The sequence below is a fragment of the Arvicola amphibius genome, chromosome X (assembly GCF_903992535.2).
Source record: "Arvicola amphibius chromosome X, mArvAmp1.2, whole genome shotgun sequence".
NCBI lineage: Eukaryota > Metazoa > Chordata > Mammalia > Rodentia > Cricetidae > Arvicola > Arvicola amphibius.
The window spans coordinates 120,660,905-120,687,576 of record NC_052065.1 but is presented as its reverse complement, the minus strand read 5'-3'; the positions used below and the strand labels follow the sequence as shown (position 1 = coordinate 120,687,576).

Sequence of the window (26,672 nt, the reverse complement as noted above, 5' to 3'; positions counted from 1 at the left end):
AGAAGAAGGGGAGGAAAGATTCTAGGAACCAGAGGCGTCAGGGCATCACAAGAAAAACCACAGAAACAAATAACCTGGACTCTGAGGGGCTCGCAGAATCTGAACTGAAAACCTGGGAACCTGCATGGGACCTACCTAAGCTCTCTACATATATGTGACAGTTGTGTAACTTGGTCTTCTTATGGGGCTCCTAACAGTGGGAGCAGGGGACTGTCCCTAATGCTTTGGCTGACTTTTGGGATCCTATTCCTCATATTGGGTTGCCTTGCTCAGTCTTAATACAAGGGGAGGAACTTGTTCTTACTACAACTTGATATGCCGTGCTTTGTTAATACCCATGGGAGGCCTGCTCCCTTCTGAACAGAAACAGAGGAGGGGTGGGTTGAGTGGGGGCAGTGGGGATGGTGGAAGGAAAGGATGGGAAGAGAGAAGGGAGGAAAAATTAAGTCAGGATGCAAAGTAAATAAAATTAAAGTAAAATGTAATTTAAAAGAATAAAAAATATTCTCTGTTTACGGCTCATGGCAGGGAAGGCACAGACTGGCAGCAGGGCACAAATGGCTGGTCACATTTGCAGGTCACATTTGCATCTGTACACAGGAAGTATAAAGGGGGAGCAGGAAGCAGAATAAGGCTGTGAAATCTCAACACTTGCCCCCCAGTGGCATAGTTTGTCCCGCAAGTTGCCACCTCCTAAATGTTTTTTAACCTCCCCTAAACAGTGTCACCTTCAGGAGAACAAGAATTCGATGCCAAGAGGCTATGGGGACAGTTCTCAATCAAATCAACACAGATACCATAGCGCAGGAACTGGCTATGTAACAGTAATGTAACAGTTTCCTGGGATATTAGGTTCAAGAGAATATAGTCTTGCTACTGAAACCATGGTACATATCTAGGATACTCTTTTAAGAGACTTTAGTGTAAACAGAAAGAGAAAAGGAAGGCAGCTGCTGCACAGCCAAGTGGCCCAAGAGATGTGTTTGCTCACTGGCAGGAATGATCTAATAGTTCAGACGAAATTAATATTTAGATGAAAAGGAACATTTTTGTGTCATTTCCTTGATATTTCCTTGAGTCTATGAAAGGGGATGGGCATCGAACGGAGGACTGGAGGCATTACTGCTGCTGAAAGACATTTCTGTCATCGTGATTTATTTCGTGACAGGAGACTTGGGAATTGCTTTGCATCTTCTGACCAAATCTGTTTCGGCAATGATATAGAAAATAAGATCACATACCAAGAGTGAGAGTTGGGAGGGGAACTACGGGAAATCTGAAGAGACAGGGAGCACACAGAACCTAGTCCTCAAGGAAAGAGGGAGAGTGAACTATGCAAATAGGTTGCTAAGCAACTTGAAGAACCCAGACTTTAAAGTGAGATCATCATCAGGCAGTATGGCTTTCCGTCTTGTCTGAGGACCAGCTCAGCTGCAGGTGCTTAGCTGGAAGCTGGTTGAACTTCAGAGGCTTCTGCCCAGTGAAGAGGCAGGTGCAAGAAGGCTAAGGAGTTAGAACGTGTGCAAGGGAAGGATATGGCATTAGGAGGTACAGTGAGGTAAGAGAAAGAGGACAGGAAGGAGGTGAGGGACAATGAAAGAAAAGGGACTGGCTAGATGGGAAGCCTCACATAAGCAACAGATAATAATTAGAATCAGAAAGAAAAGGGGGCCATGAATTTATGAGACAGTGAAGCAGCACATGACAGGTTGGAGGGAGGGGGTGAATTATGTGATTGTATTTTAATTTTAAAATCGCAAATGCATTTTAAAACACAGCTAGCATCACTGGCATTTCCTTAACAGTAGGAAATACCTTTTCCTATCTAGCTATGCAAGCAGATATTTTGGGTGTTTTAATAAAAATGGTGAGGCACAGGTCGAGGGTATAAACATGGAAGTAAGAGGTTAAGGCGGAGCTAAGGGCAGACAAGATGCTCGGAGGAAGGAAGGTCAAGAAACTTAGAGGTCAGGATGGGAGGATCTTGCTCACAGGCCTAAAGAATGAGCTTTACACAAGTGTGCTACACCCACAGCGTACAAGCCTGTCTAATTGCATATTATTCTCTGTGGAACTCATGTCAAAAATGAATCTGCATCAGGAGATACTAAGAGGTGGGAGCAGCTGGGCATGGTAATCCCAGAATGTGGGAGACTGAGGCAGAAGGACCACAAGTTCCAGGCCCAACTTGGCTCCAGAGCAAGACTGCCCAACAACGACAAAAACGAGGAACGATCAGGTGGGTTATTTAAGACATATCAGAGCTCTGCTCCAATGAAGGGATAAATACAGCCATGAATGATAGGCTTCATGGGATAGTAGTTTGAGCTGCATATTAGGTCTGTAATTAGAGTCAGCTTAGTAAGTGTCTCACACTCTCTTATACTCCCCATTTCTTGCCTGTGCCACCCAGGGACTCTGCCAGCAAGGAAGTCACCACCACATATGGCTCCCCAACCTGGGACCAGAGCTAGTAGGTCCAAAAGCCTCTTTTCTTTCCAACTCGCTCACTCAGCGGCATGGCACTATTAGGAACAGAAAGCAGATTGGTGCAGGACTTGGCACAGGAACTTTGGAAAAGTTGAGGAAATAAGATGGCGAGGAAAGGGTATTCCTATGTCAAGGAGAGCTAAGAAGCCCTGCAAAGAACGTCTATAAGCTGTGGGAGATCTTCTTGAGAAGCTTTCATTTCTGTAAATTGGAGTCATGGTTCCCTTCAGGAGAATTTTAAGTGTCGTGTGTTGCATGAACATAGAAGGCATCTGAGTGATGTGACCTGCTCATTCACTGGGGGCTGAGTCTTAGTTTCCATGGAGACAGTGTGGAACAGCCGAGGCCTGATGCAGACCTAAAGCAGCACTCCAGCCTCAGACTGTTGCCTTTCACTGGGGCTCCATCTCTACCTCTCCATAAAGCCATTCCATCCTCCACTGGCTCCTGCCACGTTTCCCCGCCCTCCTCTCTGCTGAACCAGCTCTAGCCAAGGACACTATCGACCTCGACCTCGGGGGAAGCTAATTTCACAGTCGTTTTTCTGCTGTCCGCATCTGTGCTCAGCAGTAGCGCGAGGCATGTCACCAGCTCCCTCCTCCTTGAAGCACTTGCTTTTCCCAACTGCTGCCCTGCTGAGAAACAGCTGTCTTTCTCTTTTCTCACTGGACCTCTAAATGGAGTGATTAGGGCATCTCAGAGCTCCGTTCTTCTGTGTCCCGCCTTTCTACCTATTTCTCCTGGGACTGCCTCTCTAAGTCCAAGGTCTTAACTGACTCCTTGCTGACTGGCTGCCCTTCCTCTATGAGAACTCTCCCCTGGGCTTTAGATTCCCATATTTCCACTCCCCCGGGTTTCTTCATATTCTAGGTGTGGTGTAGTATGGTGGCAGTGGCAGTAGTGTGTGTGTGTGTGTGTGTGTGTCTGTGTGTGTGTGCAGGAATGCATTTCTTACAAGTCTGAAAACAGTTGCCAGGAGTTGGTTCTCTCCTTCCACAGTAGGATCTGTGAACCAAACCCATGTCACCAGGCCTGCAGAGCCAGACTAGGACCCTCCCCACCCCACACACACATTTTGACATAGCATACAGATTAAAAGCTGGCATCCGAATGCTGGGTGAATGCATAGTGGATGATTGGATGGGTGAACTGATGAATGATGAAATCATTAATTGACTACTCAATTAGTCAAATATCTCCCCCGGAGGAGAGCGATGGCCTTCATATGTGGAAGTAGTAGATCAAGAGAGGAGTCTGAGGGTCAGCAAGGGTCCAAGACGGGTCATCAGTGGCCTGCTAAGGGCTGTGGCCTGCATTCTTCCAGCATGAATCACTTCTGGCACTCGTTAAAGGACAGCACTGGAGAAAGTTCTTTTTAAACGTCGGCAGGAACTATTTCAGACCCTTGCTAGGGAAGAACAATAAAGAGGCTTCAGCACATAGTGGGCTGAAGGGGGGGATGAGCAGACGCTGGTCCTGTCTCAAAACTTTTGGTGGGTGCTGGAGACTGAGTAATCAGTGCCAGGTAAAGACCGGGGACACAACTTTTACAAGAATATGCCCAACGAACTCCATGCGATCTGGCTAATGAGAAAGCCTGGGACAGGACCGACTTGTCCAGATGTCTGTGGTCATTTTAAATAGCCTCACCTTTTCTGAAGGGCAATGTAACATTGGGTAATAGCCCCCACATTCCATGGCCGCCCTGCCTCCAGCACTCTGCATCCCATCTCCCCCCTCCACATGCCCCGCCCCCACGGCACAGCAGAAACAGAGCCGTCATTCTCACCTCCAGAAGTTCAGCCCAGAGCAACTTTTCCAACCTATTAAGCAGAGCCTTTCACTCCTGTGAATACTAAGAAGTGAACCTAAACAGAGCCCTTGCCAAGACAACCCCTTTCTCTGTCTCAAAAGGGAGGCACTAAGCTTCCCAGCAAGCATGTCTGAAGCCCCCCTGCTTCTCTGAAAACTGCAAACTAAAGAAAGGGCTCTCAAGAGCCCCCTTCCTGCTCCTCCCTTTGGAGGTAAAACATGCCAGCTTGGAAGTCTCCCAAGGACCAGTGTTGCCAGACTTATTATGAACAAAGCCCAAATTCCTTCACATGCTGCCTGCTTGATGGAGGTCCTGTGGGATCTGACCCTTGGAAGATTCACATCCCCAAGGCGCCTGATTAGTAAGTACTACCAGAAAAGACACAACGTTCAGATTATAAAAGCAAACACCCCAAATCCCATGTGCACGCTTGCACACACATTGTGGTGGCTACAAAAACAATAGGAGGCATAATTCCTGCCCTTGGAAGGGGCCGTGTGGACGGGACAACCACATGTACAAAGGACACCGCTTCATGGAGAACGTGTAATGCAGGACAACACGTGACCAGCAGGTTCCCTGTACCATCTCTGCCAAGGGGTTTGATGCTCTCAGCAATCCTTTGGGTACCAAGATAGGATGACCCAGCTTCAATTCATAATAATCAAGTTCCCGCCCCGCCCCCGTTCCCCCCCACACACTCAGGGCTAAAGATAATAGTTCAAACTTAACCTCTGGTCCCTAGCACAGAAAACCTCAAGACAAAAGAGCACCTCCCCTCACCCAACTACCCCCTAAGTCAGTGGTTCTCAACCTTCCTCCTGCTGAGACCCTTTCATACAGTTCCTCATGCTGTGCTGACCCCAACCATAGAATTATTTCCACCTCTACTTCATAACTGTACTTTTTTGTTACTGTTATGGACCATAACCTAAATAGTTTTTGAAGATAGGGGTTTGCCAAAGGGACCGCGCCCCACAGGTTGAGAACCACTGCCCTAATTGATTCAGAGCGGAGACACTGAAAATTCAGAAACATTCGGGAGGAATTTACAGCTGTGGCTCCGGCCCTAAAGATTCAGTGCTTCTCAGACATCCATTGGATCATCCTCAGCCATGCAGTCATTCAATGCAATGGTAAGCATGTAAACAAATATGGACGTGAGCAGGCATTTCTTGGAGCTGGGCATTGTAGACACTGGTAGAGGACAAATCAATAAAGCAATGGGAACTTGTACAATTTAGACATTTGGGGGAGAGGTAGTGGCTTTTTTTGAGGTAGGGTTTCATGCAGCTCAGATTGGTCTCAAACTCACTATATAACCAAGGGTAAGTTTGAATTCCTTATTCCCCTGCCTCTACATCCCCAGAGCTATCATGACAGCTCCTGATGAAAAAGAGCGGGGTGGGGGTGGAAAAAAAGGGCAAAAACAGCAAGTGGCTTAACTGGCTATCATTCTGCCTCAGGACCGGCCACACAATCTCCTCTTTGAAAACTGAGATGAACGAAAATGAGAAAGCAGAAGTGTGGAGCAATGGGTGACGTTTTATGGTTTCCCAAAACCACTAACCTCTCTACTCCATCCCCAAAGCAGTCCAGAGCACATGGTGGTCCCGGAGATGGATGGGATCACCAAATGCTGACATGCCCAGCCTACTGCCTACAGTCTTTCCCAACAATGCCAGGCCCACCCACAGCATGCCACATGCTTGTTCCTAAGGGACTCACAACCTGGCTGTGAGACACGGAATCGAGCCAAGGGTTTCCTCAACTTTAGGCTAGACCAATTTTAGCCAAATGGGTAAAAGTACAGCAAGCCACAGCACAACCCATTGACAGTGGCTGGAAGGAGGAAATGCAGGACAGATGGCAGTGATCTGAAGTAGGAGTCAGTCTCTAAATAGAGAGGCAAGAGCCACACACTATTTCAACTAGGGAGAAATGGAACGATCCATACGCTGAAACCACTCATCCAAATCTCAACAGAGGTTTCCAAAGCAGAGTGCCAGATTCCCCTAACACAGGGCGGGACTGCCTAGCCTCTGAGGACAGTGTATGGTGGGCAGCTTTCAGGGGATCACCATTAGAACCTACGACTAATACACTGGAGTAGCCTTGCTGCTTGATTTCTGTGGCTTTTGTTTACATAGGTGGATACTGGTCCAACTAGGGAAATGTCCCAACTAGAGTGGCTCTACCTTGGCTCCAGGAAGAAGTGGATTCACTCAGGTGTCCCACTGTTGGCTCTGAGGAACAACAACGTCCAGCACACTGCCAGGACCGTTAGAATTGAGGATGCAACCTCCCAGGAGACCTTGTTTTGGAAACACAACTCTCATGTACTAGACGGGCATGATACGACGGCATGTAAATGACTACAAAAGCTCCGACGAGCTCTTCAAACCCACTCCCTACTTTCCTGTACAGTGTGTTTAGGAGGAGGGGAAGGGAACGAGCCGTGGTTCGCCAACTCATGTGACGTCACTTTGTTCACAAGCTGCTTTCTAAGGGTGACCAACCTTAATGGTGCACGCCTGTGATTCCCAGCCCTCTGAGGATCAGAAATTCAAGGTCATCTCTGGCTACATAGTGAGTTCCAGACTAGCCTGGGCTACAGGAAACTCTGCCTCAACGAAACAAACAAAAATCACATAGCAAACTTCTTCTGCAAGCATCATATGGGAAAGATTTTGAGCCTTGTGGGCCATATGGGCTCTGGCATAGCAACTCAATTCCACGTACAGGTGGTGCAAAAATGACCATAGCCAGGACTGAAGCACATCAGGACAGATGTGTGCCAAGTGAATGTTCTTTGCGAAATTAGCCAGAGCCAGAGTTGCAGGATCAAGCCCTAGTTTGCCAACCCCTGCTTTTGTGCAAAGATGACACACACCCCGCGGGCTTCTTTTTCAACATCTCCAAAAACCTCACTGGAAGGTAGAGGGGGCAAGCAGAGGTCCCTTGGCTCCCATAATCACTTTTCTCCAGCCGAATCCCATGATGTCATTCGGAAATGCAGTGGGTCGCTGGCAGGGTCATATTACTCAGAGGAAAACAGGATGTTTGACACCTAAAACATTCAGAACAAGCCAGAGCTCATCTCTGGGGGGAAAAAATCCCTCTTATATAATGGGAAACAAGTAGGGAAAGGGGGAACTCAGTAACAGATGACTGACAGGGGGCAACAACTCACGGAGACGGGACGCTGGGTTGAGCTCAGATGGCGGCCTGCTGCTCCACAGAGAACATTTCTGCTTGCAGCTGTCACTTCAGTGGACAGATGACTTCATTTCAGTTCCCCCCAAATAGAGGGACAATAATCTCTCACTTGGGAGAAATACCATATGGTAGTTGCTTTGAAAAGTTGTAAGAGAAATACAAAGTACTTAGGAGGAAAACCCACTTCCCAAACGCATGAAATTTGTGTAGAGAAGCATCGGGCAGTTTCTTTGGAACACCATCGCTTTCTAGAAAACTGAACAGAAAGCAGCGAGATTGGATGACAAGCAGGACACTATCAAGGCAGAGCACGGTGGGGAGGTGGGGGAAATCTACTTTAATGCAGCTCAAATCCAAAACACTTATTACCTGAACTCCCAAGACCTGCCCCTGCCTCAATCTCAACAGCCAGCACTCTATCTTCAAACTCAGGTCTAGTCGTTCCCAGCCAGGCTTGCTGTTCTAGAACGCCTCCTCTGGCTGCTTCCTGGCTTCCTCAAGCGTGTTCAGCACCCCCCTTGCTGGGACACTTTGGGAATCTTGCTATATTTCTTCAGTTGAAGCTGCCATGCCATTTAACCCTGTGTCTTCTCGCCTCTGTTGGTCTGTGACAGCCTTGCCCTCTGACCTATCCCTCTAAGGATTTTTATGATTTATTGATCATCCTCAGCTGGTTGGATTCATGAGGCTGGCAGGTGCTTTGAAAAGGAACAGGTAATGTCTCTGCTGCATCCGCTGTTGGAGCCCTGACACAGTACCAGACTTGGCATTTAGCAGGCATTCGATGAATATCTGTTGAATGAGTGAGTGAAGGCATGCCATACGGCATGAGTAAGCTAACACCCATGGAATGCCTCACCAGACCCATTGCCTCCAGGCACACAGTGAAAGCTCTTTATCAGCATCTTCAAACACTGTAATCCCAGGAAGCTAGTAGGCTGATGGAGTGACATCTCGCCCACTCCAGTCCTCACAGAAACACATCCTCCCACATACATCCAACTGGGAAGGGTGGCAAGTGCCAAAGGAAAGCAACTGTCATTTTTGATGCAACAATAAGATGCGTGCAGGAGTTGACAGCATTCATGTGCTCTTGAGTATAGCTTGATTAAATGAAGACAAGAGAAGCCACAGACCCAGAAACGTGGGTCTGGCTGCACGTGTTAAGTAGCTGCAGTTTGCCATCCCATAACATATATGTGCTTAAAAATGTTAAGCTGTAAAGAACAAATGAATGAACACCATTTTATCTTTCAGCTTAAACATAAACATGTTTTGTTAAAGCAGATCTGACCATGCTGCAGAGTATGGCAAGCCCAGTTTAGGAGATTATATCCATATAAGGCTCGCCACACAGTTCCCAGGGGAGCCTGAGATAATTTGGTGCCTCTTACCAAAGACCAACGGAATTGCTTTCAGGGCCTGGTTCACAAATAACCTCAAAGTCTGCTGCCTCCATTTTCATCTAAACATTTGATGGAAAACCTAATACCACTCTAGGCATCCTGGGCCTCACAGCCTCTAGGAAGAAGTACTTCAAATAGCTAAAAGGCAACTATAATCCAAAATGCTAACTCAACGCACCTAAAGAGCTCCCCGTGTTGTGACGCGGGCAGGGTGCTGAATTCAGAGGTCCACTGAGATTGGCTTCTCTTCTTGCCAGGGATCAGCAAACATAGTCTGCTAAATTTGGGGGCATGTACTCTGAGTCACAGACTCAGCGCTATCTTTTAGTGGAAAAGATTAGCTAAAACATGAATGGATGGATGTGGTTTTGTTCCACTCAGATCTTACTGAGGAACACTGATCTGTGAATTTAATATTTTACACATGTGACATAAACACTCTTGATTTTTCCAGCCATTTAAAAACATGAAAACTCTCTATAGCTCTTGGGAAGTATAAAGTGGACAGTGGGCTCTAGCTGGCTAATTCTGGAGTATACAGAGATGCACAGTGATTGCAAAGAACATGGCCCCAAGCACTGGACGCACATAGATTGCTCAAGTTTATTTCTGTTGCTTTTAGATTACATGACTGTATTAGTTTTTTTTTTTTTTATGACTAGAACCAAACACCCGTGGCTGTGTAACTTCATGAAGAGAATAGGTGTAGTCAGCTTCCAGTTTCAGAATCTGCAAGTCCAAGGTGGTCAAGAGATTTGGTCTCTGGTGAGGACAAACTAGGAAACGGCATCACTACAATATGAGCGTGTGAAGGAAGAGGTCACATGGTGAGACAGGAAAACAGAGCAAAGAGGGGAGCCAGGCTTGCTCTTTAATAACAATACTTTCGGGGCAGCTAACACGGGACCCCTATTCTAGTTGGCTTCTTTGTTGTTGCACTAAAACACGGGCCAAAAGCAATCTGGGGAAGGGAGGGCTTATTTGTCTTACCCTTTCACATCACAGTCCATTGTTCAGGGATGCCCGGGTAGGAACTGAAGCTGAGACCACAATCGAACCGGAGTGTTGCTCACTGGCTTGCTCTCCATGGCTTGCTCAGCTTGCTTTTTTAAAATACAAGTCAGGACCACCTAGCCATGGGTGGCACCACCCAAAGCAGGCTGGGCCCTCCCACATCAGGGTAATCTGATGAAAGTAATTTCTAAATGAAGGTTCCCTCCTCCCAGGTGACTCTAGTTGGTTTCTTGAGGAATGAATGGTTTCTCAATGAATGAATGGCTAGATAGATAACCAACTACTGTCAAGGAATGTGTTGCAAGCAGAGTGGTCCCCAGTTGAATACAGTTTGGCTACAACTCTGCTACTTAATGATGGTGCCTAAGCATAATCCTTACAGCCATTCTGTTTTCCACTTTCTGTCCCATGGTCCAAAAATTACGTGAGCTGGCCAACGCTTCAGTATCTGAGGTTCTAGCTTAGATGATTCGGCCTAACTGTAAGCTATTGCAAGTGGTCTAAACATATGCAAAGCAAGCTAAGGCAACCTCTGACATCTGGCAGTTTAGGCTTTTTTTTTTTACTCACGACATTTTCAACTCCACAATGTCATTATCACAATGTAAGCCCGCCATAAGTCAAAGAAAAGCTCATCTCTAGGCTTTTCCATGTTGGAAAGCATTGAGCACAAAGGCAGTAGGCCAGTCCTGTCTGTTGGTCTTTTCTTGCCTTTTTCAATTAGTTCCCCCAGGGGGGATGGTGGCCTGCCCACCACCTGCCTTGCTAAGAGATGAGGCACTTGCATAAACCCAAGTTTGGGGTATTTTGGAGCCAAATTGCTATCTGCACATGTAACCTCACCCAGAGTGCCATTACTCCAGCTGCTAAGGGGAAAGAGGGGTTAGCCAGTGATTCAAGACCCCTGCGCTGTATTGGGGGAAGCCATTCAGGTTTAGATCCACAGCATATGGTGTTCATCTACCCTCAAAACAGAGGCTGTGGGGATTCCTGGCATACGGATACCCCTTAGTTCCAAACTCTCCAAGGGCCCAGAAGACGCAAAGTCCGTTCAGAAAATATGGAAAGGGAAATCATCTTGAGTTGGCTCCAGCAGGCCTTGAACCACAGAAGTGGATCAGAAGTTCCAGTAAAGCTGTCCCTGGATAAGGCCACTGCGAGCTTAAGCCAGATTGATAGGGTGTTGCTTCCCCCTAGGCAGAAAGGAGGGGCATCCAAGCCAGTGCTGTGCTTGGCAGTGCAGGCCTCTTGTGATACTGAGCAAAAGGCTGTGGGCACGTGAGTGCTGAAGAGCCCCTTAAAGGCTTCCAGCTTTCCTCCCGAGGAAGGCTTAACTTGGCTCCCACTACCAATGCCGTCGACCACATCAGAGCTCCTTCACAAAGGCATTCAGAAACTGGAAAATGTTAAGGGCATTTGTGGGAATGAAGACGGAGCCCAGCACAAGCACAACATCATTTCCCCACCACCCAAGGAGCCACCTTCACAAGCCTCGGAGATGTGGGAAGGGAAAGCAGGGTCCTGCAGGCTTTTTCAGCAGGTCCCCAGAATCCAGGAGGCCCGTGGGAATCTGCATTTCAGAGTTCATTTTGAGCCTTGGGGCCCATGGCCTGCTGTGGGCCAACTGTGGCACCGGTCATATCTTAGGGGCTAGCAGAACTACTTCCTAGCCGGAAGAACTGCCTTGCCTGGCTGTTGGCTGCAGCACGCCCACCTCAGCAGGCCACTCTGCCACCACAGGCATTCACAGCGCCTCTCCACGCCTCTTTTTCTTCCCAGCCTGTAAGGCTGGGGCACTAATACTCAGCTCAGAAAGTTGAACTGAGCCTCCATTAAGGCAGTTTGTGTGAAGCACCTAAGCCTGTGCCTGGGCCGGGTTAGCAGAGTCAACAATTGCTAACTGCTATCATTACCTGTGAGACCTAGCCAAAGATTTGGAACAAAGGCTAAGCTGATAGCGACTTGAACTGTTTTCCTTGTCCCCTACCCCCACCCCCAATTACCTCTGGTTCTTAAAAAAAAACCTTTTAATTAAGTTATAACCCACATAATCTAAAATTCACCTTTCTACAGTATACAATTCCGTGAGGGGTTTTGTAGAAAAGAATGCATCTCAGTATGGCATTCCATGCATGTGAATCATTGCACTGGTTTCCCGATCACACGTCCACAGCCCTCCCTTATCTTTCGCTCCCCTTCTTGCTGGTCTACCTCTGTGGCCCAGACAGTCTGTCTCTTTCTGCTCGTATCTTGGTACTTAAGGGCAACCTCTTTCAAATCTTCTCCCACCCGAGGTCCAGCAGGCAGATAAGGCCCTCACCAGGTAAGCAGCAGACACTAATTATTTCCAGCTCCCCGTGCCTATCTCAGCAGCATCTAAGCAGACCACCTCCTCTCCCTCCTCATCTTCCTGACAATACCGCTTTGGGCCGGCTCTGCAGGGAGGCCTGCTGTTACAGCACACTGTTGGTGGGAGCATCAACTGTCATAAACGGGATGGAGAGAAGTGGGGAGGCAGGCCTCAAAAGTCTTTCAACTGACCTACCACATGATCCAGCAAGCCCCCTCTGGGTGTGGCAATGCAGAAAACAGAGCTCTCGCCTTCAGGGGAATAAGAGATGGTTTATTCTGGAGCTAAATGTGAGTGGCCATGTCTCAGGAACACGGAATTAGGTTACTACAAATGGGGAATAAGAGATGGTTTATTCTGGAGCTAAATGTGAGTGGCCATGCCTCAGGAACACGGAATTAGGTTACTACAAATTCCATCTTCCAATGTGAAAGCCATTTTTTATTTCTACAGAACAAAGAAAGTCATAAGCCAAGGCAAGTTTAAAATGCATTGGTGGTTACATTGAGATGGGAGGGTTCTTTTATAGGCCTAAGATGCTATCAGAAAACATTCTCAGTTCCTGGGTTGGTGGAAGCTAGTTATCTGCTAAGTTAATAGATTCTCAAAGGCTTTTGTTCTATAATTTATGTTATTTTATGCGAATTGGTGTTTTGCCTACATGTATGTCTGTAAGGGTGTCAGAAACCCTGGAGCCAGGGTTATAGACAAGTGGGAGCTGCCATGTGAGTAGTGGGTTTTGAACCTGGGTCCTCTGGAAGAGCAGCCAGAGCTCTTAACTGCTGTTCCAGCCCCCAATTCCCAAAGATTTCTATCTTTTAGCCTCATGATGTTAGTTCTGACACAGAGCTGGACAAGGGATGGCTATTTAGGGGGCTAAACCCTCTCCTGAGATAAGGTCATTATCCTCTAGGCCTGCAACATTCCGACCCCCCACAGAACTGCAACTTTAATGAGTCTTTACAAACAGACAGCTTCTTTTCAGGAACTCTCATGGGAAAGTATATACCCAAAGAAAAGGAAACAGCAAGCCAAAGAGACAGCTGCAATCCCATGCTTACCACAGTGAAGAATCTTTGTATTTCTTTGTTCCTTAGCTAAATATCTAAAATCTATCACAATGAAAATGTTATTACCTGAAAAATAATGTTATTACTTTTAAAAATTGAGAGAAGGCTGGAAAGATGCCCCAGCTGGCAAAGGCACTTCCCACCAAGCGTGAAGATAGGAGTTTGGTCCCTACACACGGAGTAGAAGGAGAGAACCAAATCCACAAAGTCTTCCTCTGACCTCCCACACATACTCTATGGCACGTGTACCACCCTCAACATGCAAAATAGAAAATTAAATATAATAAAAGCTAAAAAATGAGAGTCTGCAAAAAGCTACATGCTGTGTGATTGTGTTTCTATGGCATTCTGGAAAAGGCCAGAGCTACAGAGACAAAACAGGTCGTGCTGGCAGACCCATGAGGCCAGGGAGAGTGAGTTACCGTACAAAGGGGCATGGTGGACTGTTCTGGAGGGTTGCAAACCCTCCACATGTCACTGTGGTGACCGTGACGTGTCTGCATACACTTTTCAAAACTCCCAGGACTGTGCGCTGCAGAGAATTAACTCCGTTGTCTGTCGGCCGCACTTCAATAAGCCAGGGTTTTGCTGTGGAAGAGTTTTTCTGCCTCCTGTGTCCAGTTTGGCATAGGAAGATGAGACTTAAGGAGGAGGTGCTCTCGCAAGGCAAGTGAAAAAACCATTTAGAGAACGCCTCATACTCCTGTCAGGCTCTTGAGGTTGGACGGCTAGGACTTGAGTTCTGGCTTTTGTTCTTTGTTCCTTTTTTTTCTAAGTCCCTGGAGACCAACGTTTATGTAAAAAACACAGCTCCCCTTGTTATTTAATGAGGTGACTTTAGTATGAATTTAAGAACATGATTTACAACTCAAGTGATATCTTTAGGAAACATTTACATCTGTAATAACACCTCATAAAACTTTTTATTGGAATCATTGCTTATATGGTTAAAACAGACTGTCAAAATATTCCCCCTTGGACCAGAGCCAACACTAATTGATAATTTATCATTACTCTTGACGGTCCTGTATCTAAAGTCAATCTGATGAGGAGTAGGCAAAGGGGAAAACTCATTGTCATTACAGTCTTTACAGATGCTAGAGTTTTCACTTCCAAGAAAAATAGCCTAAAGACTTGTTAGCCTTGGTCTTTTCAGTACCCAGAGTGGACAGGCACTAAGTCTGTTAAAGAAATAAAGGAGGAAGAGAAGGGAGAGACAGAGGGTGCTAATCAAGCCATTGATCGCCTATGAAAGACAGTGAGGTTCGAATCCAGCCACTGCCGTCCCTGCTAATCAGGCAGGAAGAGTAGAGCTCAAGTGGGTAGAGTATAGTGTAATAACAGAAAATGGATGCTCTCATCATTACACAGAAAAGCCAGTTTTGTCATGGTCTGTAAGCTCTGGCCTACTGTTAACTTGAGGCAGCCATCTTGAAAATGAAATGTGGACGAGCCGAGAATAAAACATGGCTATACCATACTGCGGTAGAGTTCAGGCTCAGGAAGAAAACACTTGCATCTTCATGATTTCTCACCCTGATAGCCTTTATCAGGTTAGGATTGGTAGTAGTCCAAGAACATCTTGAGTGGAGAGATGGGGAATGGCCCGATTCCTTGGCATCTCTAGGGGACACATATCAAACTGCCATCTGTTGGGAAAGGCTAACGGGAGCTATCAAAGTTATCTTCCTAGGTAAAGGGCTGTGTTTAAGAGGTGATGAGTTTATATATAGATCAGAATGACTTTAGATATCATACATACATGCTCAACATAGCAGTCCTCAAGTCTTTACCTGAAGAAATAAAATCTTGCCTAGAAAGGAATGTGATTATGGTTTAACATAGAAGCAATTTGAAGAAGTATTGCTCAAGACAAACATTATATGTGTGTGTGGGGGGGAAGTACATGTATGCATGAACACACACACACAGACACACACACACACACACACACACACACACACACACCTACCTCTTTGTAGAACTTCTTTTCCTCAAGGTAGTTTTAAAGTGAAATTTCCCAACTGTTCTGGAGGCAACAAAGTTTGGAAACATTGGCTGACTGAGCTGGTGACTCACACCTCAAATGAATTAATAAAATCTGAGAAAACAAAAACCAGATGTTTCCTTCATCTTCATATAGGCCTCTATGGTTTTTTTTAAATAAGCTATACTGTCGTTTACTGGTTTTCTTCTATTGAGAAGCACAAATCAATTTTTAAAGCATTTGAATCCAGGCATGTTCGATGAAATCTCTCCCACCAGTTGCTATTTGGCTTCGACTTCCCCTAACATGTCAGCTTTAATTCTGATGACGAAAGCTGATGAATGGCACAGGGTACCAGAGCAAAGCACACCCCAGGACTTTGGTCATCCCACCGATGTGCCAGAAACTGTTCCAATAGTCTTCGGGGAAGGTGAAAAAGGAAAAGAGCTAAGCCTGCATGTAAATCTCCACAGAAGCAGAGAGGGGCTGGCCAGCCAGCTGTGGCTTCCACTTCACATCCAATATTCATTCCTTGGCCCTTGACCCTCATGGAAAATACTAAGAACAGCATTCAACAGAGCCTGCCACATATATTTCGTTCTCCCAGCCAAGACCAGTGATGGATGCACTAAGGTCCAGAGTGACACACTTTGAAACGTTTCCTAGTAACACCACCCATCGTTCCTGAGAACTGCTGAAGCTCTGTTGCTTCTAAGGAGGAGAAATGATTTTTTTCCTCCATCCATTGTACTTTGGTTAAATCAATTATTTTTCCCAGGCACCACCCAGAGGAAAAGCTCCAGATGTTCCTAGGTTATAATGGAGATGAGCTTACAAATCCTGGTGGTATTTGAGCCTGTATTCTTTCCCAGCCTCATTTGGGGCCCTTGTCCCTTTTTCTTCTTTCATTTATGTCCCTATTTTTATTTTAATTAACATAATAATTGTACATATTTCTGGGTATTGTGATATTTCAATACATGAAAACAGCATATTGTGATAAAATTAGAGCAAATCATACTGCCATCTCCTTATCATTTTCTGTGCTGGAGCCTTTAACCTCTTCCCTTGTGTATTTGTGAAAAACACATAATGGACTATTATAAATTATAGTCATCCTATTGTGCTGCAGAACACTAAAATGTATTCTTCCTATTTGTGTTTACTATTAGCCGACTTCCTTCTATGTTCCCTTCTCCCATCCTTCTTTGTTTGGTCTCTAATAATCACTATTCTATTCTATTCTATTCTATTCTTTTCTATTCTACTTTGAAATTGATGTTTTTAAGCCTCCACAATGAGACACAGCATGCAGCATTTGTGTGTGTGTGTGTGTGTGTGTGTGTGTGTGTGTGTGTGTGTGCGCGCGCGCACATGTGACACAGAAGCAAATTTGGTTTTTTTGGACACATCTCACAATCTCTTGGCCTAAATAATTTTTAAAGATTCTAGTCACTGCCTTGTCTTGCAGCCATTGTGCCTGTGCCCAATCTGATTGCTCAGATCATAGGAATATCCCCCCCCATTTAATCATCACATTTGGAAATTGTCTATTTTTTATGTATGCTTTGCCTGAATGTGTGTCATGTGTGTACCCTCAGAGGTCAGAGGAAAGCATCAGATTCCCAGGTATTGGACTTATGGACAGTTGTAAGCCATGTGGGTAATGGGAACTGAACCAGGGTTCTCTGCAAGAGCAAGTGCTCTTAATCACTGACCCATCTCTCCCAAACTACCAACACATCTCTCCAGCCCAACTCTCTTTCGTCTATAACTACTGCTGAGTCTACATACTAAATGATCTCCTCTTTGTCCTCAGCGACATTTCTCTAGTCCAAACTACTATACACTCTCTCCCTAGCCAACCTTTCTAATCATTATTTCTATGTCCAATCTTGCCCCTATCCAAGTAGCCCTAGCTACAAGCAGAGTTCTAAAACCAGGTTTGGTTTTGTCTCCTGTGTACCGCCATTTTCAAGGGATACAGTGGACATGGTGGCTTAAGGAACTCCCTTACACCAGCCTGTGACATGGACATGGCAGTGACGGCTAGATTAACGTCCTAGAAATGACAGGCCTTCTCCAGTACACACCCCCATGCTTCCCCAGCCTAGGAGTCCATCGCCTGGACTCTTCTCAATCATGGCCTTATTGCGCTATATCCCAGCTCTCTGTATGGCTCCTAGTCTCCTCTACCCAACTGTCTACGACCAGTTCCGTTCTTTCTGTGCCCTAGTCCCATGCACAATGCCTGGCACAACTTAGCCATTCTGAACAAGAAGTAACAGAAACAATGTTCCTTCCCTCCCAGGCAGTCTGTTAACTTCCTATTGCTGCCATAATAGATTCCCACAAGCTTAATGGCTTAAAACAACACCCACTTGTCACCTCACAGCTTGGTAGGTCAACAGTCTGACAAGGCTCTCACTGGGCTAACTCCACTGTGTCAGTAGGCTGCTGCAGGCTCTGGCTTCCAGAGGTCCCCTTCCTTGCTCTTCAAAGCCAGCCAGGCGGCATGTGTCTGGGTTTGTGTCTACGCTCAGCTCTTCTGCTCTGACCATGGCCGGGAACAGCTCATGAATTGTAAGGACCTGTGTAATTCAGTTGACTCCCATTTGTACAGCCCAGAGTTAACCTCCTACCCCAAGACCATTCCATTGGCAACCTTAATCCCTTTGCCGCGAGAGACACGTACACACTCACAGCTTCCAGGGATGTCGGTGTGGGCCTTTCTGGTGGGCAATATTCCGCAGCAATGTGAAAGACCACGATCCCACCTCACTACCTCATTCTCATGCTTCTCCCACCACCATGAAGTGCTTATTTAGTCTGCTGCGTTCTCCTTTAGGCTCAAACAATGGCTTAAGCAACTCAGTGCTGTGTTTGCCCTGCCCCTAGCCTGGCTCAAATCTCAGCGCAGATGAGACACTAATGATCTGTTGACTGCAAGTTAGAATTTAAAATACTGGTTGGCCAAGGTCGTTAAATATCAAACTCCAGGCTCCTCTTAGAAAATGGAACTTCCTCGAGGAGTTTTTCAAAGTGTTAAAAACAAAACCAATTTTGTAGCACACCCAGGGGGTCTAATTGCCATTATCTTCCCTTCGCACACAAAAACAGCACTGAAATGGGGGCGGGGGAAGGCGACTTTCATTAGCTGACAGAAGTCTTTCAGATTTTTCAGATAGAAAAACAGTTCATATAATTTTTGCCTGAGCCACATGGGAACACAGCTGTATAGGAGAGTCGGGTAAACAACAAAAGCAAGCAGCACAGCCTCGTGACTCCCAAAGCACCTGAGAATCTAAATACACAGTGAAGCACCTCAGTTCCAACAGAACCGGTGAATTTAAACCTCATTTCCAAGAAGTACTGTACTGCCTTCAGTATATCTTTTCCCGTCACGACAAAAGAAATGACTTCCACGGTTAAGCTCTGTCCCTGAAGAGGAACCCAGCACTGGCAGCTGAACGTGGAGGGCAGGATTTTTTAAGCTACAGCCATAATGTGGATTCATAGTTTAAAAAGACACTATTTGGGTTACCAAAATTAACCAGAAAATAGACTCATGGACTTGAGGCTTCAGCCGTGACAGCAGCGGCTAAGGCAACTGTGGCAGGCACGTGGGACCCTTCCAGTGTGCCGAAGAAAGCAGCCTGGAGGAGCTGCAGTCTATGAAGTGTTTTCCGTATCATAATCAAATAGCGCCTCATCAGCAAAACCATACCGAAGGTCCAACCTCAGTCAGCCTTCTTTAACGTACATCACTTCATCTGAGCCTCTAATAGGGCTGGCGAGTCTCTGCAGCTGAAATCACAGTCCACCACCTACCACAGTGCCTGGCATACGGGAATAGCTCCCCAAATGCTCCGAGCCTCTCGGCTGTCATCATTTTATAAAGAAGCAGGCTCAGAGACTCACGCAGCTTTCTGAAAGTTCTCAGTGGCAAGCAGGGCTAGGACTCTGCCTTCCTATTACTTACTGCTTCTTCTATTCTACTATAGCAATCTGCCAGCTGAATCAAGGACAAGAAGACAGTTTTTCCTGTCAACGAACTTGCACTGAGCATGCGCTCTGAAGCAGACCTCTCTCTACCTCACTCTCATTCCCTACCTGCATCAGGGCTTTGCTTGTTGTTCTGAGACAGGAGGGTCTGACATATCCCAAGCTGGCCCGAAAAGTGCTGTGTAGCTAAGGCTGGAGTTTGGTTTATGATCCCACAGACTGCTGACTTTTTCAACTTCTCCTCCCTGCCTCTTCCTCTCTCGCCCCCTCTCCTCACACCGCTCAGCCTCTGTCCCATTTCTTGCTGGCCAATTATCCACCCTTTCATTATTTCATGTATGTGCATTTATGGTTTGCTTTCCCTGAAGGGAATGTAGACTTCCCTGGAGCAGGGCGCCTTTGGTCCAGTCTGCCTGCTGATTGTTAGGAGGGGTTGATGCAGCCACAGAAACTAAGCAAGCCAGGGTGGTCTCGGCTGGAGGGAAGATAGTAAGAGAGAATAGGGTTGTTTAGCCTGGGCACACAAAAGCTCAGAAAAGACATTATCAGTTGTTTTCAAAGGCTCTTAAGGTGACATACAGGAGGGGGTCGTCTAACCCTGGGTGGGAGGGAGGAACTGGCAGGGGGCACATTTTGGTTCAGGGCACTCATTATGACTAACACTGGAACTAGGATTCTTTCCTCGCGACGGCTTTGGAAGTGCTGTGGCGAGAGGAGCTCTATTTTGTTCCGTGCTGAATTGTAGAGCACAGTGCATGTTTTGTCACTCAACAGACACCCGACTAAAGGAATGTCACTTCACTCTGCTTGGAATGGGTCCTCATCACGTCACCCAGTTGGCCTTCAACTAACTCTTGAGATCTAAACTTAAACATCCCTTTATCAGAAAAGTCAGCCTCGGCCCCTGTATCACCAAATAACAGGGCCCTGCTAGCACCTCAGGGAGGGTTCTTACATGTCGGTCATGGCTTTTGTGACTACTGTGTTTGAAGTTATTACTTAAAATCAATATGCCCCCACTAGAAATCAAGCAGTCCTTCTGATTCCCAAGCCCCCCCCCCAAGAGATGATTGACAATGTCTCCTTTACAGTATGTGGGGCAGAGCTGAGACTGTGGTACGGTTGTCTGCTGCTAGCCCCACTGTATGTGGCTCAAAAAAATGAGCTCAGATCCCTTGAACAGCAAGGAGAGAGAATGAAAAGGCTCGATTGAGTCAATGTAACTGTTCAACGTCACACTCAGTAGCAGGGCCTGAGATCAAAACTATATAACCCTAAAGCCTGGGCTTTCAAAACACTAGCCCACCTTTTGTGACGCCAAAGCCATTGTTTACAATCACATACTCTGGCATGAAAGACAGGCCCTTGGAAAAGGCTCAGAGGTGGTGTAAGGGAGGGTAAGGCAGAGCTGCGAATCAGTCTCACTCGCATAGGACAAGACACAGGAGGGGCCCTCGGCTATGGGTGTCAGGATGTCCCCATCACAGAGACTCATGGAAGGCAGCCAACAGGGCAGGAAATGCAGGATGGAGCTAAGACTTCATCTCTTACCCTGGTCTGTTGGCCAGCAGGTGGTGGGCAGCAGGCTTGAAGTCTACAACTCCCTGTCTCATCTTCAGGTTGTACTTAGTTTAGTATGAAGCCTGTGCCTAGAGTCAGTAGTGGTTAGCAAACTGGACTTTTGATGTGAGGTGTGGTGGTACATGCCTGTAATCTCATCTCTCAGGAGGCTGAGCTAGGAGGTTCATTTGTTTCAAAGGCAACCTGACCTTTACGGTTAGATTTTTGTCTCAAAAACAAAACAACAGAATCTGGACCTTTGGAATCAGGCTGAGGATTTGAGTCAGAGCTCTATGGTTACCAGTCATGTCAACTTTGCACTTCTGTCTCAACTGAAAAAAGAGGGTACGCTATGTCATAAAATTAAAACAATCAAAATACCTTGTAAACACATTATGTGTACCCAAGAGTGACTCAAAAAACACAACTATTATTAACATTTCCGGTTTATTTACAAGCCTCATCCTGGACCATCTTGAGAAGTACTTCCTGTTGAGAATTTTCCAATTAATTCAAGAACATCTATTATATTCTAGCACTAAATCAGAACGAAGGTACCTGCTCAAATCTAATAAAGGGTTTTGTGTGGTGAGAAAAATGAACTGATTCAAGGCACGGGCCTTGGGTATGGGTGTCTCTCACCTGTGCCTTTAGTGAGTGTAGCAACAGCAATGTAGCTTAGCTGACAGTATGATTTGTATCATTAGCAAGACAGACAAGCTTGCTGTTAGCAAACTCTGTGATGGCTATTCTTGCTTGTCAACTTGACCATATCTGGTATTAACTAAAACCCAAGTGCCTAGGCACACCTATGAGGGATTTTCTTCTTAAATCATTTGAAGTGATTTCTACTTCAGATTTTTGAGGTGGAAAGATCTACCTTTAACCTGGGCCACACCTTCTGTTGGCAGCCTGTATAAAGGACATGGAAGAAGGAAGCACTCTCTTCTTGGCTACTTGTTCTCGCTGGCAAGTCCATTCCTTCAGTGGCAATAGAGCCCACGTCTTCAGGATACCAGTGTACACTGAAGACCAGCTGAACCATCCAGCTTCATGGACTGAACAACTACTGGACTCTTGGACCTTCCACTGGCAGATAGCTGTAACATGAAGGGGCCCATTGTTGGAATAGCTGGACCACAGACTTACAGCAATCTAATAAATCCCATATACATAGATATACACGTATACGCATATATATAGCCATTCCAATAAATCTCACATATATTACTGTATACAAGGGATTTATTAGAATGTATATGTGTATGTATATATGTATAGTAAAGTTGTTGTCAGATGGCTATTCTTGGTTGCCAACTTGACTACATCTGGAGTTAATTAACCAAAACCACAGGGCTGAGCATACCTGTGAGGGGTTTTTTCTTAATTAAATCATATAAATTCTCTAAGTTTTGTTTCTCTAGGGAACCCTGACTAATACAAATGCTAAACCACACAACATCTCCTGTACAAAGAAAGACATACCTTTCATGTGGAGGACTATCGATGTGGCCGTGCTCTGCTCTGCAGGCAAACTTGGAATTGCTTTTCCGCAACTGTCCCACCTGCAGTACAATGCAACTATTTTCACGACATTCCGCTACTGCACTAACAGCCTACAAATCAATATAATGGAACTTGATGGTTTTGACCAGTATTTCTTAAATGGTCCAATTGTGACCATGAGCAAACACATTCACCCTTATACTCTGCCACCTCATAAGTTAGGTACTGTCAAGTTGCTTTTTAAAACTTCAGTCCTCCCCCTTTTCCAGTATGTATATAGGTAGAAAAAGAAATGAAGTCAGCATTCCTTCTGTCTCTCTAGAATAAGCTGGGACTCAAATAACAGTGAGTGGTTATTTGCAAGGCTATAATTTTTTTAATGACAGATTTTCCTAAAAGAAACCACTATAACATCTTTCCAAGTACTCCAAGGGAAAACAAAAAGCACATAAAGATTAGAAGTCTAGTACTTTAACAGCACATTGCCAAACACAGACCAGGATAAATGCCAAGAGATCTTAAAAAAGAACTCTCAAAGATGCAATGTTCAAGTCAATCAAACATGTAGGTTCCACAAACAACAGAAAAACAGGTCCAAGAGAGCAATTCACTCATGCATGATGGTTCCTCAGACTGTACTTCATCAAAGTTCGTTCAGGTCTTTAATTCCAATGGCTATCTTAACAGAGGTGCTTTTCTTGTTGCACGGAGATGTGTGCACAGACGAGAGAGGGAAAAATCTTCCAGATGAAGACGTAAGCACAAGCTTGGTTCCCCTTTGATAAAGTACTAAAGGCAGATTTAGTGGACTCAAGCATTATCAGTTTCCTTAATGAGAGAAGTCTTATGCATGCGGAAAGAGACAGGTTACATAATTTTTCATGCTCAGTATTTATAGCCACTTTTATAATGTGAGCTCAGTAACCTGACAGAATAAAAAGATAGTAGTTAAATTACTGTATACCCTTTTACAACTTGAATAACTGTGTGGGTCAATGATGCTGACATTCAACCCCCCCCAAACATACATTAACAAGAAATTACTTACTGCATGAAGAGCCACACATCATATAAAATGTCCACGTCACAGGAGGAGTCCTGCATAGCAGGAAAGTCACTACCACTACATAACACATGGAAGACGCAAGGCTGCCACGAAGGGTACAGCATTAGAATTCCTTTAAAAGCTCCAGGAGTGTTTACAATGGCACAGAACCCTTTTAGGGAGTAAGTGCATGTTTTGTTTGGAAGGGTATTTTTCAGTGGAAAATTTGAATGTCATAGAAGTAATTAATTTTCTAATTGGATTAGATTTAAGGCAATGCTACTCAGACCTGGGGGGGGGGGGTCCACAAAATTTGTATTTTTTTTCTCCTGAATCACAAACAGGTCAGAATCAGCATCAAGAAGTATTCCCCTTCCAAGTGTTCAATGTACCTTTAGGTATTTGCAGCATTACAAAATAGAAACCATTTTCATACTATGAATGTGAAATAAAAAGCTGTTCTGTGCTCTTCCTTGAAAACAATCAAAAAATAACACATGGCAGCTTAGGCATCTAATATTAAAAAGTCACATGACAATGAAGACAACTACACCCACTTTACACAAGGGAGAATCCTTTCAAAGACACTGCAGAGTATTGTGTTTCTCTTACAGATGCCTTTGGTGTAGTACAGAACATAAATTAACTTCTAACACAAACTATTGACTAACAAGTGACCACTAAACATCGTAAGTTTAAAAATTTTTCCATTTTGCTCCTGATTGGCTGCTAAAGAGCAGCGTTTTTAAGTTGATATAAAAAACTTGTGAGACAAGGCTTACTATACACACAAGAACATTGAAGCAGCAATTACACTTTCTATTTTGACTTATCTGGTATAGAGTATTTACAGATTTTGGAAGACAGACCTCCAACACCATCTTATGCCCCATGCCCACTTGCTCCAGTGCCCCCAAATCTGAAACAAGTGCCCTGAACTATACACGCCTATGCTTTGGCTAAGCCGGCTGGATGCGATTCCTATGGTCTTGGTGTGAAAGAAAAGAAATAGGTCTTGGAGGTCATTTGTGGCCTTCTTTCTCAGAGCATCAATGTACTGTAGTCAAGAAATCTCTTCTTTTACATCAATTGGGGAAAAACAGCCCCCACACTTCAGTCCCCAACCTGAATGGGGTGAGATCAAAATGCCATCAGCTCCTTGCACCACAAAGGGCCACCAGAGAAAAGGGAAAGAAAGAAGTCTTGACAAAGGCAGCAGCAATCAACAAAAGTTCTCTAACAAAGGAACCTCTCCTCCTTAGGTTCCCGAGGGAATAAGAGCTCCCCCTTTCCCTCTCCCTCCCCTCCCCCTTCCCTGCCACACACAAATTAATTCACATAACAAGAACTTAGTACTCCAGTTAAGTGTCAGATAAATATAAGAAAGGGTCAATCTGTCACTTTTTATACTTTAACTGAAACATAAAACTAACAGAACACACAACATTACTGTGGAAATAACTTTCTCAAACAGATCCGGCCAATGTAGTGCAGCCAGCAAAACTTAAAGAGAACAGACTGTTCGCAATCTGCCTTCTACAGGGTAATAAAATAGCCTTTATATAGTTTACACATTCGGAGACATGCACTAGGACTTGTAGGTAGTACACATTTCTTCACAATCACATGTGCAAAGTTTACAAACCACTAAGTGAGTATTAGAAAGTTTAGGCTGGACTGTGTCTCGTATCATCTAATGAATTTAACGCAGGTTCAGAATCATCCATCGGAAGAACCAGGCGTGTTCCACGAATGACTAGTTCGTGGTCCCCAAATGTAAGCTCCCGATCCAAGGCATCTTCAGAATTGTTACCCAGAAATCTCCTTGGGGCACTGGCTGTTGCGGAGTCAGTGTTCACAGTAGAATCCCCATATGTCAAACTGATATCACCATCATTGAGAATAAGATCGGAGTCATCATCTTTCAATTGCTCTTGGTTCTAAATGCAAACAATATAAAGTTTAAGAGTAGTTAAACAATGCAAGAATCAAAGCCAGGCAAGGTGGTAAGATAAGCCCGCTCTTCAGAGAATCATTTTCAAAAGAAGACAATCTGACAATACTCTACCTAAAATACCTTGGTGGTAGCCAAGCACACTCTGTACAAAATTCTAAATCCTACCCTTGACTAAAAGACAATGTTACTTGTTGCTCTCGGCTTCCTCTCCCATAACCAGCTGCACCCCCACTCCAGCAGTCTCTTGCCGTGAAGGGTGGACTGAAGCACTGACAAGCTATCCCACTGTCTTTCTCTCACCTCCCGGCCATCAGGCAGGCTGTCCCCTCTGTCCCCTTCGAGTCACCAGTCCCCTCTCCTGACTTTCCTCTGGCAGTCTCCCATGATTTTTCTGCTCTAGACTAGGTATCCATGCCGTGTGCTCCCACAGCGTCTGGGTCTTGGCCCTTTGTTTGCAAGTAGCACTTGCTCTTGCACATTATCAGTTTGCCCTCATGGATCTTAAAAGTCTGGGACTTGGGAGCAGGGGAACAGACAAATGAGGCTATGCTACAAGACTAAGCACTTCTTATTCCAGCCACACAACACATTATGGCACATGGAGACACATGGAAACTCGCACTGCATAGCTGTTTTCCGGGTTCATTTGCTTTTGTTCTAATGGAAAAAAAGTTTCCAAAACAGTATACCTAATACAATTCTATAAAATAGGGGTGAGGTCAACAATATATAGTCCATTTGGCAAAGAAAAGAACATGTATGCAGGTATAGAAACGTCTAGAATGTCATTCAACATAAGCACTCCATAATGGAGCTACAGGCAAATTTGTTTCTCTGTTTGTGTTTCTGGTTATCAGAAATTTACTATTGCTAGAGATTTCCTTAAATGCTCAGAGATTAAAATAAAAATGGTCAATTGAAAAAACAAGTCCATAGATACCCATCAGCTGAAATCACTTCCTGTCTAATATTTAACTAATAACAACAAACCTAACTAGTGTCTGCCATTTGGTTAAAACAGTTTTGTGGCTCCTTTGCAGGTCAGTGGGGGCTCTTTAGCACTTTCTAATTAATGTTTTCTTTAAGTTTGAGGTCTTGAAGAAATGTAAAAGTCACATTCCTTTTGATCTAGTAATATCCTCTTAAAATCAATTCTACATACTTATAATTTATAACATTGAATAAACTTATATGCAAAAGTTTATTTAAAAACACCATTACCATAAGTGCTGTTTGTAATAGCATAAATA

General features: G+C 45.0%; 1 protein-coding gene across 5 annotated transcripts in view; it reads right to left on the bottom strand.

Moving 5' to 3' along the window:
* Window positions 1–22,773: 22,773 nt before the first annotated feature.
* The window catches only part of Slc9a6 (solute carrier family 9 member A6), a 71,330-nt gene continuing 67,431 nt past the window's right edge, over window positions 22,774–26,672 (bottom strand). For all 5 annotated transcript variants that reach the window (XM_042054384.1, XM_038316822.1, XM_038316824.1 and 2 more), the window contains one exon: window positions 22,774–25,405. In XM_042054384.1, the coding sequence (XP_041910318.1) occupies window positions 25,133–25,405 (273 nt within the window). In that variant the 3' untranslated portion in view covers window positions 22,774–25,132. The remainder of the gene's footprint in view (window positions 25,406–26,672) is intronic.